This window comes from Monomorium pharaonis, chromosome 10 (assembly GCF_013373865.1).
Source record: "Monomorium pharaonis isolate MP-MQ-018 chromosome 10, ASM1337386v2, whole genome shotgun sequence".
NCBI classification, from domain to species: Eukaryota; Metazoa; Arthropoda; class Insecta; order Hymenoptera; family Formicidae; genus Monomorium; species Monomorium pharaonis.
This window is the reverse complement of record NC_050476.1, coordinates 10,360,231-10,377,708: the sequence shown is the minus strand read 5'-3', so window position 1 is coordinate 10,377,708 and position 17,478 is coordinate 10,360,231. Positions and strand designations below refer to the sequence as shown.

The 17,478-nt window shown below is 37.1% G+C and overlaps 1 protein-coding gene across 1 annotated transcript; it reads right to left on the bottom strand.

The window, feature by feature from the left end:
• Window positions 1–10,248: 10,248 nt before the first annotated feature.
• On the bottom strand, window positions 10,249–14,406 carry LOC118647759 (protein GVQW3-like). The gene has a single exon (XM_036293200.1). It carries the CDS (start codon window positions 13,389–13,391, stop codon window positions 12,759–12,761), a length of 633 nt encoding a protein of 210 aa, XP_036149093.1. The 5' UTR covers window positions 13,392–14,406; the 3' UTR covers window positions 10,249–12,758.
• Between the last annotated feature and the right edge of the window lie 3,072 nt (window positions 14,407–17,478).

Here is a 17,478-nt window from a genome sequence, read left to right as displayed (position 1 = left end):
GCGCAGCGAAGGAAGATAATTTTTGCTTACTTTAGTCGCCCTGCGAGTGGTCTTTATGTAGCGAGTTGACTGCATTTTACTCCCGAGAAAGTAAGCCGCCTATCGACGGTGCCGCACTTTTTATTGCCAATTTGACATTTCGACAGATCTGCTGCATTTCCGGTATCAATCTGTCGCGTACTTTGACACACAAATGTTGTTGCATTTCTACAAGCAATTTGCTAACATTGTTTGCACTTTGGTGTTTGTCGTCAATCTGTTATCAATACTTTCAATAAATTTGCTCGCAGTTCATTATTATTTTGTCATGTATTCTGATGACAGACGTTGCTAAATATTTGCTGAATATCTGCTAATAGTGTTTGCAATGACAAGATATGTTTCTCATTTGTCGCCTTTTTGGCAACAGAATCTGTTGCCAACATTTGTCACAGCAGAAATGGTTATAGGGGTACACTATATGCACATAGCACACTCTGATAATAAAGATAATATAATTATACAATTTAATTTAACGAGTTTAAAAATACATTTATACGGATATATATATATATATATATATATATATATATATATCGTTGCGAACGCGAGCTTCGCGAGCGTGAGCTTTGCGCGCGTTGTGAGCGCAAGCTTAACGCGAAAAATCAATATATCGATTGCTTCAGTCAGCTGAGTCTATCGGCCCCGGCGTTGCTTAGTTATGTATAAACAAATGGTTTTGTTGAGAACTTCCTGAGACGTCAACTCGTGCGGACGTGCTCGGAATAGTTGTAATCGTGTTCGCAGCTTTTAATAAAGTTTCTCGTTTGCCAAAAACGTGTTTTTATTCCGCCGCGCTCGCGAGCGGAAGAGTGTGTGTTGGTGGAAGTGCGAGAGTGCTTCGGGAAGCGCAACACTTTTTGGGGGCTCGTCTGGCTGTGGGTTTAAAAATCTAAAAAAATTCATGTTGTTTTAACTCATTTTGACGAATATTTTTCTGCAGTTTAAACGAAATCGGTGACTATGATCTCAAATTTCATATGTGGATTCCGTGAAATGACTCATATATACATTTTGCAGACGACACGAGCGAATAAGTTTAATATCAGTGTTGATAGACGGGCCGGTTGTTCTCGCGCAGGCGCATCATATGAGGCTTCAGTAAAATATCGATTAGTAATAGGAAAGCGATCTTTGGTCCCCATACAATTTTTTTGCAAATTTATAAAAACGTTAACACTTTTTATATATTTAAAACACACGCATATATTTGCATATCGCGTTTGCATGTATACTTGTGTATATATATTTAACATAAATTAAGCAATTAAAAATAATTTGCACTTAATAATAAAAATCAACTTAAAAACGAAAAAAAAGGTAAATTTTTGGAATAAAACATATATTTAAATTGAAATAAAATATTTTATTTGGCGGAACTCATATAGAATATCGACATTGGTCACAAGGCTAAGGGAAAACCGCCAAAAACCGTATCAATATTCATCAAATACGATATTTATAAATTATTCTTTTTAATACGAGAAAATATACATACATGTTTAATATATAAAAGGTGTTAACGTTTTAATAAATTTACAAAAAAATTGTATGGGGACTAAAGATCTCCTTCCTATTGAAAAGATCTTTTAATGAAAATGTACGTACGCACTAACGTATATACTGTATATATACATATACATATATATGTATTATATTTGCCACTTTTTTTGTAATATTAAGAAACAGTCAAATATGAAAAAACTTTTTTTATGTTTCTAAAGGATTTCAGAAATATTGCATTTGCAATTTTATAAAAACATGAAGCAAATACATTTTTGAAATATTTAGGATGAAAAGTTATAATTAAAATGTTAATGAAATATTTCTATACTATTTCTGATCGTTACAATATTTCAACAATGTTACATGCCGTGTTGCTACTTTTGTTATATATATGCATTTATGCTTTATACCGTGTAATACCTTGAGTATTATGTAATTAAGATTAATCCGTTTTTGTGTTCTAATATAAAAATATACGCAAGAGAGGCAGTTATTGAATGTGACGCGACTAAAGAAATAACGCAACTTCTAGCGCGGCGCCTATAGCACGAGATTATCATCTCGTTTTGCCAATAATTGAGAATAATGAGACCCATATATTATTATATTTGGATGGATTTGGCTTTTAATGCTCTTTAATTTTTGTCCTTACAAAATTTTCAAAATTTTGAAAAAAGGGGTGGGAGTGGGGTAAATTAAAAGATTTGAAATTTTTGAAAAATCTAAATATACTATTGTAAAGAGTATAAAATACCATAAAACTTTTGTATAAATCATTTTTTCAGAAATCTTATATTTTCAAAGATATTCGCCAAAAACGAAAAAACGCGTTATTTTCGATGGGTGGTTTCAACCCCTAAACGTCGAGATACGCCGCTAAAAAAAATATGGGTCTATTTTTTCATGTTCTACAACATATCTAAAGCTCATTAAAATCGATGAGGGACAGTTCTGTCCGTTCCCTTGTAATTATTTTATTATAGTATGGATAAATCTGAAAATATAAGATGATAAAATATTTCAAGTTGTAAAATAGGCCATTTAAAGAAAAAGAAACGTTGGACGAAAACAAATTGCGACTGAATCTGTTTTCATAGGCACAATCGTTACAATTAGGCTTATAAAATTTTTGAAAATGTGAATTTCGACATACAATTATTAGAATTAGCTATACGATTAGGCGAGAAGCATCTTGCTCAACAAGATGAGGATACTTCTACTGAAAAAGAAATTTGCAACGATTCTGAAGAAACTTCTACTGTTGTAAGATATTCTATAGAATCTACGCTCAGTTTTTATTTACAATATAATTTTACTAAATACACCTATAATGCGTTAGTGAAAGATACACGCAAAAGACTTTGCCTGATTTATCCATCATATTCAGCAATTCACAATCCTGTGAAGAAATTGTTGTGAGTGTGATGCACTCACACAAGAAATGTCGCAAGCGATATAAGGGGTCAAGTGACACCTCGCGCACGGATATCGCCCAGCCCACATCCCGGTCGTCGCACCGGGCAATGCACCCAGTTGCTTAATAAACAACACCCAAAATCTCTTGATTTTGGGGTGGAATCTGCATAGCTAATTGCTGGCTAAGCAAAAGCATTGACCAAAGGCCAGTGACCGGGAAGTACCCTCCCCGGTTATACACCAAATATCGGTGTATATAAACACCGAGATACAGACAATGAGCGGGCTTTGCTACACATTATACAGCGACGAACGTATGTCGCTCGACACGATACTTGTACAGGTATTTCAATACGAATCAGTGTAACTCAGTGTAATCAAGATAGAAAATATATATACATTGTTATACGACAATCGGCTACAATCTCTCAAGGAACCTGACCCGAGGAGTATCGACGGACGATCCCAAATACCTGTGTCCCTTTATCCAGTAAGGGCCACAACAGAATGTCAAATTTCAGTTCATGTAACAAATAAAAAAGAAGTCCATATTTTATTACAAAATATGATGAATAAAATAACTTAAAAATTACGCGAAGCTGTTGCTACAAATTGGAATTAGAAAAATTTGAAAAAAATCATTCTTAATCTTTATAACAGAATTCGACAGTTTATCTGGACCATAAATCTTATATACATGCGACATCTGAATAAAAACATGGTTCCAAGTTGAGATAGCTTGTCTTTTAGCCTTCACTTAGAAAGAGATTACGCATGCGCAGAAAGTTAGGCGCAGTATATATTTGGGCACAATGTAATGCATAATATTATACATTGCATTGTGTCCAAATAAAGCAAATATAATACTCAAATAAAATCTAATTATATAAGTAATCAATATTATTAAACAAATAAAATACAAATTAAAATTATGACACAAATATGAAATAACTTTTAGTATATTAAACAAATAATTATAAAATTTTAAGATTAAAAAGTTAAGTTAATAAAAATGTTGAAGTTAAGAAGTAACTTTATTGTAATAAAAGAAATACACAAGATATAAAAAAATAATTTATAATGTATTAAAGAGAATAAACGACGCTGAATCTAGCCACCTTCGGTAGCCACCCGTCGCGCTCAAACCAGGGACGAAATGGCATTGGGGGCATAGCGGGGCTAAACCACGACAACGAATAAAGTAAAATAGGATCGTAGAGAATTTAAAATATACACGCACGCATTTTAGGGTGTCTACAACAATAATGTGCAATTATTAAGGCGGCACAAGACCGTCTAATTTGTTTTAAAAATTTTCAAAGTGACTTTTCACGCGACTTTATCGTTTAAACCGTAGCCTCTTTTTCCGGCGGGGTCAGGATGGCTTCAAAAAATTCACAGATGATTTCAAGAGTCTGTACAACAATAATATGTAATGATTAAGGCGGCACAAGACCGCCTAATTTGTTTAAAAAATTGTCAAAGTGACTTTTCGCGCGACTTTATCGTTTAAACCGTAGCCTCTTTTTCCGGCGGGGTCGGGATGGCTTCAAAAAATTCACAGATGATTTCAAGAGTCTGTACAACAATAATATGTAATGATTAAGGCGGCACAAGACCGCCTAATTTGTTTAAAAAATTGTCAAAGTGACTTTTCGCGCGACTTTATCGTTTAAACCGTAGCCTCTTTTTCCGGCGGGGTCGGGATGGCTTCAAAAAATTCACAGATGATTTCAAGAGTCTGTACAACAATAATATGTAATGATTAAGGCGGCACAAGATCGCCTAATTTGTTTAAAAAATTGTCAAAGTGACTTTTCGCGCGACTTTATCGTTTAAACCGTAGCCTCTTTTTCCGGCGGGGTCCGGATGGCTTCAAAAAATTCACAGATGATTTCAAGAGTCTGCACAACAATAATATATAATGATTAAGGCGGCACAAGACCGCCTAATTTGTTTAAAAAATTGTCAAAGTGACTTTTCGCGCGACTTTATCGTTTAAACCGTAGCCTCTTTTTCCGGCGGGGTCGGGATGGCTTCAAAAAATTCACAGATGATTTCAAGAGTCTGTACAACAATAATATGTAATGATTAAGGCGGCACAAGACCGCCTAATTTGTTTAAAAAATTGTCAGTGACTTTTCGCGCGACTTTATCGTTTAAACCGTAGCCTCTTTTTCCGGCGGGGTCGGGATGATTTCAAAAAATTCATAGACGATTTCAAGAGTCTGTACAACAATAATATGTAATGATAAAAGAGATCAACTCCGCTTAAAAATGTAAAGTTCGTGATATATATCTGTCGTTCGTGAATAGAAAGAATGTGCTTGTGTAAGGATTGAAAATGTTTAATTATAATGGAGACATTACGCCTTTTATTTACCTAGTAGGTGAACCATTTTCAAGAGAAATGCGCCATCTCGGAGTAGATAGTAAAGTCCTCAAAAATGAAATGGTCTTTGTTAAAACTTAATTATAGAGTAAATTTAACATTTTTTTCTGTCAATTTTAACAGATAAATCTTATCATTAATAATAAGGAACATATTTATTGTGTAAAATTAAAAGTACGTACACATTGTGTTACTTTTACACATTTTTTTAGTTATTTTAATAATTTAACACTTTACTTGAATTAACACAACAGCCATATGTTAAAGTAACAAGCAAATATGTTAAATTTTAACATAAAACTTTTAACCAGGATATTTTTTTAATAAGAAAACACAAAATTTTTTACTGTGTATACACTATAGTGAGTTTAATCTCACTCTCGGTCTAAGTCCAGAGCCACGACGTGGACGTGGTGAGATGGGGCTCCACTTTTTTCTTTTTTTTTATTTTAAATTTTTTATTTTAAATTTTTTTTTACTTTTTAATTTTTTAAATTTTTTTAGATTTTTTAAATAACAATATTTAAATAACACATATTTTTTATTTAATTTTTATTTGACGAGTGTATGAGTTTAGTTGATGAGATATAATGATGCGCAGTATTCAAAGGTATTGCGTTTTTGCACCATTTGTGGTAGTTTTTCTATAATTTTCACATCTATTTTTTTTGCTTATGTTTGTAATCAGGTCAATGTCAATGTTAAGCAACGAATCTCAAAGCTTCGTAATCTTTCTGTCCTTCGCGTTTGATCTTAGCATCGCAAAGCAATCTGGCTATGCCTTTACGAGCATAAGGCATATCTTGTTCTGAAAATTCATATTTATTTCCAGAACATATGATATATGCCCATGCACACACGTGCACTCCGCAATTGCCACTAATAGTATTGTTAGTGCGTTGACTGGGAATATCTTTCGGGATGTACAATTTCCATTCAGTTCAAGTGATAGTAAATGCGGAATGAGCGGCATAGCTATCCATGAAGACGTACAGATTATCCATTAAATTTGGTGGAGGATTTCCATGCAATGAATCAAAAAAGATAAAGATTTGTTCTTTCAGAGAAACCATTAGTAAAGTCCAATGTCCACAGAAATTAATGGGCAATAACCAAACGTCTTGATTCCATATATCTGCCGCATCAACCCATCGTTTATAACCAGGACTTAACTTGCTAAGCATTAAAGTTTCAACGAAAAATGTTTCAAACGTCAAAACATTCATGTTTTTTTCACGTGCAAGGTCACTAATGATATTAAATACTGCATTTATCACGTTGTCATCTAGCCACTGATTCCTTTTTAGCGTTTCCAAAGACTTGGCATCGATCGCAATTCCGCAGACATTTCGTTCCAAGTTTGGAAATCCATCAGGATATTTTCCATTTTTATCAAACATATTACTTTGCAATTGTAGGTGATCAATTTCATTGATATTAAATGTACGTGATTGTTTCACCGTTAAATTTTCTTTTGACGTATGCAGTACATCCTTTGCAAAATCACTCGAACCGTTATTCATTTCTACGGGCTCTTCAGTATCGAGAACTGTTTTTTTGTTTTCATTTTTGTTGATTGTCACAGAATCGGCTGATGACAAAATACGCGCACAAGTAAAAAATTTATTTCTCCGCTTTTTCTTATCCATCCATTTCTCTTTAGCAAATTCATCGGATTCAATGTCATTAATTTTTGTACGTTTTGTTCGAAGTGCTCGCGTTGTTTTTCTATTAATATGAGCGTCTCTTTCTCTGATTCTAGAATATAGAATCTCCTCTTTTTGTTGTATATATCTTGCGGCGCGTATTTTACGTTTTCCATTGAACATAAATTGTTTTTCCCACTTCCACCAGTTTTCTACACATGCATTGGTATCCCTTTTCAGCCCAAATCGACAAATAATTACACCTGACCATAACGGGAAGTAAGGCAGCATAAAATCAAAGAGATACTCCATAAATTCTGAAGAATAAAAAGTATTTTTCACAGAAGTACACTCACTTTCTGTTTCTATTGTTAGGCAAATATTATTAAAAAATTTGTAGAAAGGAGAACTTTTACGCGTATGCTCATCTTCCATGTCACTTTTATAATCTATTGGCACCTCGTCAAACGAATCAGTATCGATCGGTGATTCTTCAATCTCCGAAACACGAGAGAGGTTGTTCTTGCATTTTTCAAAATGCGTGCATTCTTTTCAAGACCGAAAATCATGACTATTTCACGTGCTATTGAAATCGCTTCGTCGAGTGTTGTGCAGTGTATCAATTTGGTAAAGCTGCAAGTAGCAATTATACCTGCTTCTCGAGATTCAGTGAATATCTTTTTCGCTTTATGATTAACAGTTTTGACGCAATGACTGGAGCAAATGTGCAATATAGTCATGGGTGAAATCGGTTTTATTCCTATTAATTCGTCGTAACAATTTTGAAGATAAAGCGACAACTTCATCCCGTTAAATGTTCTTGTCACTGACTGTAATATTGCTAAACTGAAATCACTTTCAATTTTATCAATTAACGGTTTTCGGTTTGATATGAGTTTCAACGCAATGTAAACCTCATTCAAACATCGTGATATGTCTGGAATCGCGTGTGCCGAAGAAATAAATTCTACAATTGGTAAAGGGCCATAATTTTGCAAGTTATTTCCGGGTGATATCATTGCATATACATATATAGGACCATCGATACCAGGTACAGGTTCGATTAAAGACCCAGTTGCATCAATGTATAAAAATATGTACTCTGTTTTTAATTTGTACAATGACCTTAACTGTTTTTCTGTCATCAAGAGAACATAAAATGGTCGCAGACCAATTAATTGAATGTATCCTTTTACATGTGTACCAGACCACAGACTTTTTTCTCTAAATTGTTCGCATAATTTACAAAGAAACGTAATAGGATCTTTATCTAAATCGTTCTTTGAATTATTTTGGCTCGATATTTTTTGCAGAATTGAGAGATCCAATAAATCATTAAAATTACCAGCTTGTAATGGCTCATCAGAAACATTGTTCAACATTTTTAATTTGTAAATGCTTGGATAATTAGTTTGCAATTCCTTCCATATTTCTTCACGTTTCTTGAACTTAACGAAGCGACGATGCACTTCGTCTGAATCATGGCATATTTCTTTACTCATAAAGACATTGACCGTAGTATCATGAAAAGGGATAATAAAACTGTAACAAATTTTAAATTGGTATTGTGTACAAGAAGTATGTAAACATTTTGCGTATGCTATAAACCAAGTAGTACATTTTTTTGAGGCATTTGCAACATTCCGGCATTTATGTCGTTTAAAAGACAAGACGCACAACGGATATGTTTTTTTGAAAGTGTCGTTGAAAGCGTCAGTCCAGCCTTTCTTCAAGGTATGCCCATAATTCCAGTACTGTTCCATAAAAATGCGAGAAAGAACAATACTTTGACCTTTAATTGTACATTTGCCGCGGTATTTCATGTCATGTTCATCGGGCACGTGATCTTTGGCAAGCGAAAAACTTTTTTCTTGAAACAAGTTCACTTCTGCATCAGATATTTCATAGGTAATAGAATGTCCACATTCAGAAATATCTACTGATGATGGACTGTTCCCTTCAGGAAAACCGTTATCAGTACTTTCATTGTGGCTTATCTTTATATTGCCATTAGTAACATTAATGTCAGTATCTGGCGGTATTGTACGACTGTTAATCAGCGCAGTGATATTACTTTTAACAGTTGGAAAACATCTAAGCAATTTGGCATGAAGCCTTTTACAATGCTTACGAATAGTTCTTTCGCGAGTCGAATGCAAATATGTTCTGCAAATTTTATACCAAACTTCTATCCGTATAACAGAGTACTTGCGCAAGTTATCTAAAAATATTAATGGCTCTTCATTATAATGAAGAGAAATGTGCCAAATAACTTTCGCTAAGTTATCAGTTTCCGTTAACTCGTTAAAAACCATCGTAAAATATTATTAATGACTTTGTTATACTGTATATAATACGTAGTATTGTTTCTTAAATTATAATTTGTGCGCGAAAGTATGAGTGCGTATGAGAAGGGGCAAGAAACTCGAATGAACTAGAAGGGGGATGGCAATAATCACTTTTAACAAACTATTTTTTATTATAAACGTACAAAATTAACAGGACAAACTTATGCCGCCAGATTAATTCACGCGAGAAGCGGTGCGGTCACGAAGGGCGATGCGATCGCGATAGATTCTTACGGCAGAATGAACGAAACGACGCGAAAAAGAGACAAAAGAAATCGAGGTGGCATTGAAGAGAGCTCGGAGCATCTCTCCGTTGCTAAGTAACTCAAAACCGTACTAATAACATTTCCTTATTAGGCAATCCTGTACGATTCCCGGACTTTCCTAAAACAAAAACCTATGTGAGGTCACGGCCACCGTCGAGTTAAGCCCCGTGCACATTAATTCCGATCCCGAACATTAATTCCGATCCCGAACAAGTTTCTTCCGATCCCAAAACAGTTAAATTTTAAATTACAGCAGCCACGAAACAGAAAATGAACAACGTATATTAAAAACGACTACGAAATAAAATCTACGATTTCGATAAAAGTATTTATAACGAAACAAAGCGCTGGTGTATTAAACTGCATAAAAAAATTGATAGAAAGTCGATCGCGCAGGCTGAAATGAGACAGCAATATATCTGCAGTAGCAGGCCGAAACAGTGATAAAGTCGCGCGAAAATTCACTTTGACAATTTTTTAAACAAATTAGACGGTCTTGTACCGCATTAATCATTACATATTATTGTTGTACAGATTATTGAAATCGTCTGTGAATTTTTTTAAGCCACCCCGACCCCGCCGGAAAAAGAGGCTACGGTTTAAACGATAAAGTCGCGCGAAAAGTCACTTTGACAATTTTTTAAACAAATTAGGCGGTCTTGTGCCGCCTCAATCATTACATATTATTGTTGTACAGATTATTGAAATCGTCTGTGAATTTTTTGAAGCCATCCCGACCCCGCCGGAAAAAGAGGCTACGGTTTAAACGATAAAGTCGCGCGAAAAGTCACTTTGACAATTTTTTAAACAAATTAGGCGGTCTTGTGCCGCCTTAATCATTACATATTATTGTTGTACAGATTATTGAAATCGTCTGTGAATTTTTTGAAGCCATCCCGACCCCGCCGGAAAAAGAGGCTACGATTTAAACGATAAAGTCGCGCGAAAAGTCACTTTGACAATTTTTTAAACAAATTAGGCGGTCTTGTGCCGCCTTAATCATTACATATTATTGTTGTACAGATTATTGAAATTGTCTGTAAATTTTTTGAAGCCATCCCGACCCTGCCGGAAAAAGAGGCTACGATTTAAACGATAAAGTCGCGCGAAAAATCACTTTGACAATTTTTTAAACAAATTAGACGGTCTTGTGCCGCCTTAATCATTACATATTATTGTTGTACAGATTATTGAAATTGTCTGTGAATTTTTTGAAGCCATCCCGACCCCGCCGGAAAAAGAGGCTACGGTTTAAACGATAAAGTCGCGCGAAAAGTCACTTTGACAATTTTTTAAACAAATTAGGCGGTCTTGTGCCGCCTTAATCATTACATATTATTGTTGTACAGATTATTGAAATCGTCTGTGAATTTTTTTAAGCCATCCCGACCCCGCCGGAAAAAGAGGCTACGGTTTAAACGATAAAGTCGCGCGAAAAGTCACTTTGACAATTTTTTAAACAAATTAGGCGGTCTTGTGCCGCCTCAATCATTATATATTATTGTTGTACAGATTATTGAAATTGTCTGTAAATTTTTTGAAGCCATCCCGACCCCGCCGGAAAAAGAGGCTACGGTTTAAACGATAAAGTCGCGCGAAAAGTCACTTTGACAATTTTTTAAACAAATTAGGCGGTCTTGTGCCGCCTCAATCATTACATATTATTGTTGTACAGATTATTGAAATTGTCTGTAAATTTTTTGAAGCCATCCCGACCCTGCCGGAAAAAGAGGCTACGATTTAAACGATAAAGTCGCGCGAAAAGTCACTTTGACAATTTTTTAAACAAATTAGACGGTCTTGTGCCGCCTTAATCATTACATATTATTGTTGTACAGATTATTGAAATTGTCTGTGAATTTTTTGAAGCCATCCCGACCCCGCCGGAAAAAGAGGCTACGGTTTAAACGATAAAGTCGCGCGAAAAGTCACTTTGACATTTTTTTAAACAAATTAGGCGGTCTTGTGCCGCCTTAATCATTACATATTATTGTTGTACAGATTATTGAAATCGTCTGTGAATTTTTTTAAGCCATCCCGACCCCGCCGGAAAAAGAGGCTACGGTTTAAACGATAAAGTCGCGCGAAAAGTCACTTTGACAATTTTTTAAACAAATTAGGCGGTCTTGTGCCGCCTCAATCATTACATATTATTGTTGTACAGATTATTGAAATTGTCTGTAAATTTTTTGAAGCCATCCCGACTCCGCCGGAAAAAGAGGCTACGATTTAAACGATAAAGTCGCGCGAAAAGTCACTTTGACAATTTTTTAAACAAATTAGGCGGTCTTGTGCCGCCTCAATCATTACATATTATTGTTGTACAGATTATTGAAATCGTCTGTGAATTTTTTGAAGCCATCCCGACCCCGCCGGAAAAAGAGGCTACGGTTTAAACGATAAAGTCGCGCGAAAAGTCACTTTGACAATTTTTTAAACAAATTAGGCGGTCTTGTGCCGCCTCAATCATTACATATTATTGTTGTACAGATTATTGAAATTGTCTGTAAATTTTTTGAAGCCATCCCGACTCCGCCGGAAAAAGAGGCTACGATTTAAACGATAAAGTCGCGCGAAAAGTCACTTTGACAATTTTTTAAACAAATTAGACGGTCTTGTGCCGCCTTAATAATTGCACATTATTCTTGTAGACACCCTAAAATGCGTGCGTGTATATTTTAAATTCTCTATGTTTCTATTTTACTTTATTCGTTGTCGTGGTTTAGCCCTGCCATGCCCCCAATGCTATGTCGTCCCTGGTTTGAGCGCGACGGGTGGCTACCGAAGGTGGCTAGATTCAGCGTCGTAGAGAATAACATTGTGGGCGTGTTCGTAACATATTTGCAGGATTACAAGAGGTGTCGTACGCTGGTTCCACAAAATAGGTGATACGAGAGTCGTTCAATAAGTCCTTAGAAAAAAAATAGAAAAACAAATTATTTTAGGTAAATTTTTTTTTTCAACATAATTTCCTTTTAGCTCTATACACTTTTCGAAGCGTTTCTCCAACTTTTTTAAGCCATCTAAAAAGTAAGATTTTGGAAGGTTCTCAAAATAGGCATTTGTTTGGGCGATGACCTCTTCATTCGACGTGAACCGTTGTCCGTCAAGCCATTTTTTAAGTTTGGAAATAAAAAAAAAGTCACTAGGAGCCAAATCCGGTGAATACGGTGGATGTTGTAATAATTCGAACTTTAATTTCATGATTTTGGCCATCGAAACTACATAGGTGTGCACCTGTCCACTGAGAGCAAACGCGGCACCCATCTTGCCGAGATTTTTTCACACCCAATTTTTTGTGCAAAATTGAAAACACTGTACCTTGCGATATGCCAGTGGCCTCAACTATTTCGCGCACTTTTATTCGCCGATTACTCAAAACCATATCGTGGATTTTGTTAATCATTCCGGGAGTAGTCACTTCCACTGGACGTCCCGAACGATGTTCATCTTTTGTGGATGTACAGCCACGTTTAAACTCATTTACCCAATTGTAAACAGTTGCAAACACAGGAGCAGATGTGCCATGAACTTCATCCAACACAGTTTTGATCTCTTTCGGTGTTAAGCCTTTTAAATATAAGTGTTTAATCACCGCTCGAAACTCACTTCTTTCCATTTTTCTAAATAAACACAAGTTTCTTGCTTCAATCGACAATAAAAATGAAACCATGTGATGGAAATAACTGAAACTTAGACAACTGTCTATTAAGTCATGATGCTTATTAAAAACATTTTCGATGCTACGAGCGTTATCTCTTGGATTTTCTAAGGTCATTATTGAACGACCCTCGTAATAACCTGAGAGAGTAATTATATTATTTCTCTTCTATTCTGTTCTATATACATTATGTACATGAATCTCTTTTTAGCTTGATTTAGGTGGCTCCGAAGGGGAGGCCGGAAAAAATGGTGTGCCTAAGTTTTAGGTTTCCATTAGGTTTTCCATTAGGTTTCCAGTGGTGGCGCCGCTTTTGTCACCCGGTAGCTGACCGAATTGTTGTTGGCGTCGAGTAAAACCTGTAGGTTCCTCAATGCTTCTTTTTTCCTTCTGTCGCCGGGAGCTTTTTTTCTTGTTGTGACGCCGCTTCCTTTCCTTGGGGCTGGTAAGCCTTTTGCTTCTCGTATGCGTGGGCTCGTCCGGGCAGTTACTTGTGTCCGGCTGTGTAACTCCTGGTGGCCTCGTTCCTAGCTCCTTGTTGGTCTGCGTCTCTGCCTCCTTTTTCCCGTCCCGTCTCCAGTCTGGATACCTCTCTCCGTTACGGCTGCTCTTGCTTCAGTCTGCGTCCCGGTCGTCTTGGTCTCTTTGGCCAGAGCTTCCAACGAATCCGGGAGATAATATCTCGGTGAGGTGTATCTCCACATCCGTGGAGTCGGCGGCGGCCAAAAGCACCCTCGGTGGTCGAGTTAGCAAGATCGTGAATGAGCGGAAGTCGCCACGTACCGTTGCCGGTAGCCAGATTGTCTGTAATATTGTAGAACCGTCACTCTACTTTTCAAAAATGAGACTCTTCTGCTGAAGAGCATTGAGTGACTTGACGCTCTCTATTTGCTCCTTATATCTCCTGGGAGTTGTAACTTTACTCCTGAGAATCATGGTTCTCTGGTGGCAACGTTGTGTATCTCCGCTTTCTTATAATATGTTTCGGTTCTTACTCCTGAGCGCTCCGGAGTTTGCCGGGCTGCGTGGTGGCTAGACGTTATCTGCCTTCTGCCACAACAAACATTATTATTTGGACTTTTATCATAAGACACAGTAGTGCCAAGTGAACGCGCAGCGCGAGACCACCGTACATTTACGCGAGTTACATTATTACATTTATTACGCAAGTACGCGACTTGCGAGCACCTGAGGTTATCAGATCTCAATAACGATTTAACCGATCGAGTTCTAACTAGGTTCAATCGAAAGCTTGGGTTTGATTTATAAAAAAAAATGTTTTCATTTTTTTTCTGCGTGCTCTACGAGCGGAGATATAGCGACGCAAAGTCCAAAATGTAAATTTTTCATTTAAGATACGTCATCGGTCTTTGTCGAGTACACGAATTCAACACAAGAGGGCTCTTTTAAGACTTACCTGTGACAGTTTCTTATATAATATATATTGCATATTGATATGATGATAAATCGCTGTCATTCGTGATATGATCGTTTTGTGAGAGTAAAGAATAAATATTAAGTGATATATCTGTAAATCGTACGGTTAATAATTTCTTATAAGAAAAGTCTCGTAGATCCGATGAGAAGTGCGCGTTCATAGTCGAATATACTTTGACGTTAGCAGACGAGTCCGCGGCGAGTTTCACGGCGATAATGTGACAGTTCGGGATTAATGATGTGACGTGCGCGATATTAATGGCGAGCAAGTTTTTATTTAGTTTCTGTACGCATATTACATTGCGGAAGGAGATGATAGTATAACGTACTATCCGTTATACAATCAGGTAAGTATATTATATAAAATTTTCATTTTTATAATGGAAATAATTATTTTGGGATAAGTCAATATACTTTGTGCCATGTTTCATTTTTAGTTATATATTAAAAGAAAGAGAGGAAGAAACACTGTATTTGAAGGTAAAGTAGAATAAAAGAAGAATAGATAAAAGAAAGAAAGAGTCGGTAAGGAGAGAGAGAGAATGAAAAAAAATTTTAATAGTTAGGAAAAATTAAGAAGGAAAAGTAAGAAGAATAAAATAAAGTAAGTCACATATATACACATATAAATAAATTATAATTAATGTATGTTAAAAAGAATGTTATTATCAAATTGAGAGAAAGGGAGGGAAAGAGAGAGAGAGAGAGAGAGAGAGAGAGAGAGAGAGAGAGAAAGAGATAGAGAGAGAGAGAGAGAGAGAGAGAGAGAGAGAGAGAGAGAAAAGAAAGAAAAGAATAACATTGTGTAATTATATGTATGTATATGTGATGGGCAAGGAGAAGTGATTTTAATAATGAGTTGGATTTCCAATAACACTTTAATGCCTAATGTAACTATCTTAAAGTAGTAAATGCGATTAGACTAAATATATTCTACCGGTACTTGGGAACTATACGCACCCTTTACTGTACGACGGTCCCAAAGGTTCTGTCCGAAAAACAAAAACGCCTCATGCACGGACACGTCCATTTTCCTATGTTTTCTCCCCTCTCTTGATCCACACACGCACAATGCAATCGATGAGTAAGCGTGGAGGAAGACGCTCGGTCAACATTCTCGCATTTTCTCGACCTTTCTACATTTTCATATTGCGTCACCGGCGTCTCGGTAGCCTGAACGGCCTCAGGTCCCCCATACGAGGCCCCCGTGCACGCTATCGACCTTCACAACCGAGTTTTTCAACCCACGAGGTCGTTGATTACAATGTGGCTTGACGGCCACGAGACCATATGACTCGTGCCAAGAGACACCGGATAGCTTACATGTCAATCATCATGTAAAGAAAATGCGTACATTGTCCGTCCTCCACGCCTTCACAATGTATTGTTACAGACATAGGAAATGTATAGGGAATACGTTCACGATCCGAATGTTCTCCCGTAACAGTATGTATGTATATAAATTTAAGTATGTATGTGTGTACATATATATATATATATATATATATATATATATATATATATGCATGTGTATTTTATTCTTCTTTCTCTTTTCCTTGAATATTATAAAATATAGTTTTTATCTTTTAATAGTGAAAACGAAGAATATTTTAAAGATAAATTTGCCTAGAAATATCAAGAGAAAAAAAGAGTAAGAAAGAATTAATACGAAAAGAAAATTGATACAGTAAATAGAAAAAAGAAAAATTGAAAAATATGAGAGAGAGAGAGAGAGAGAGAGAAGAAATAATGAAGAATATTAGGTACGTGTAACAACAAAATAGAGAACAACGTTGTTAATAATGTGTTTATATGTATGTATGTATTTATTTTTATATGTATGTATGTATGTACTGTGACGTGACAGCCGCAGGCTGCTGTCCGTCACAAGGCCCTGAGGGCCCTTACGCAATAACATCACGCGGGCCCTGCGTCCTCCCGCTCGGGAGCGGACGCAAAAGCGTATTCTCTTGTACTTTTGTGTGTGTGACGTCCCACGTGCTGTCCATCTAATTGTTAAGATTTTTGCGAGCGTTATACCGCGGGTGCGGCGGAGATCGGTGGCTCTGAAGATCTCGTTATAGTTTTCGGACGTCTCGTCTCAACGGAAAATCTTCCCGGAGATTGCAGAGGAACGGACAACGAGGGAGTCAAAGAAGACCCTTTCTAAGCGGGGGTCCGCAGGTAATGCCGCCCTTATCTTGCCTACCGTTTGTGCCATGTAAGAATTTCGATACTGCTGCTGAATCACGCTTTCAAGACCCAGCGACGGCGCGCGATGCTGACATCCCGACGGGGCGACTGCAGACCCGATACCGCGGGAAGTCCGGCGAAAGAATCACGACAACTCAAGATCCGCCGACGCCCCGTCGAGGAGGAAATAACGCCCCGGAGGATACGCCGAGCGAGGAGAGAAGAGTCGGCCGCGTAAAGAAGCGCCAGGATTCCCGTGCCCGGGGCCCATAATTATCGACTGCCGTGCGTGGATCGATCAGCCGGCGACAGCGTGGGCACTGCGCTCTGCGCGAAAATCGATTTTCGCGAAATCAGCCAATAAGGGCCTGGAGCGCCGGAGGCAAGGTGGGGCGCGCCGCCGAGCGGCTCCCGCGAGATCCAGGATTCCTCACTCGTGCTGCGGACTTAGAAACTAAAACTGTGCGTGCGTTCCGAGATCCCGAGCCGAGCTGTAAGAGAGGACGCAGGGACGGAAGTCATCCCGACCCGGAGGAGGCCAGCAGGAGAAAGGCAAAGTGGTGAGACGAGCGTC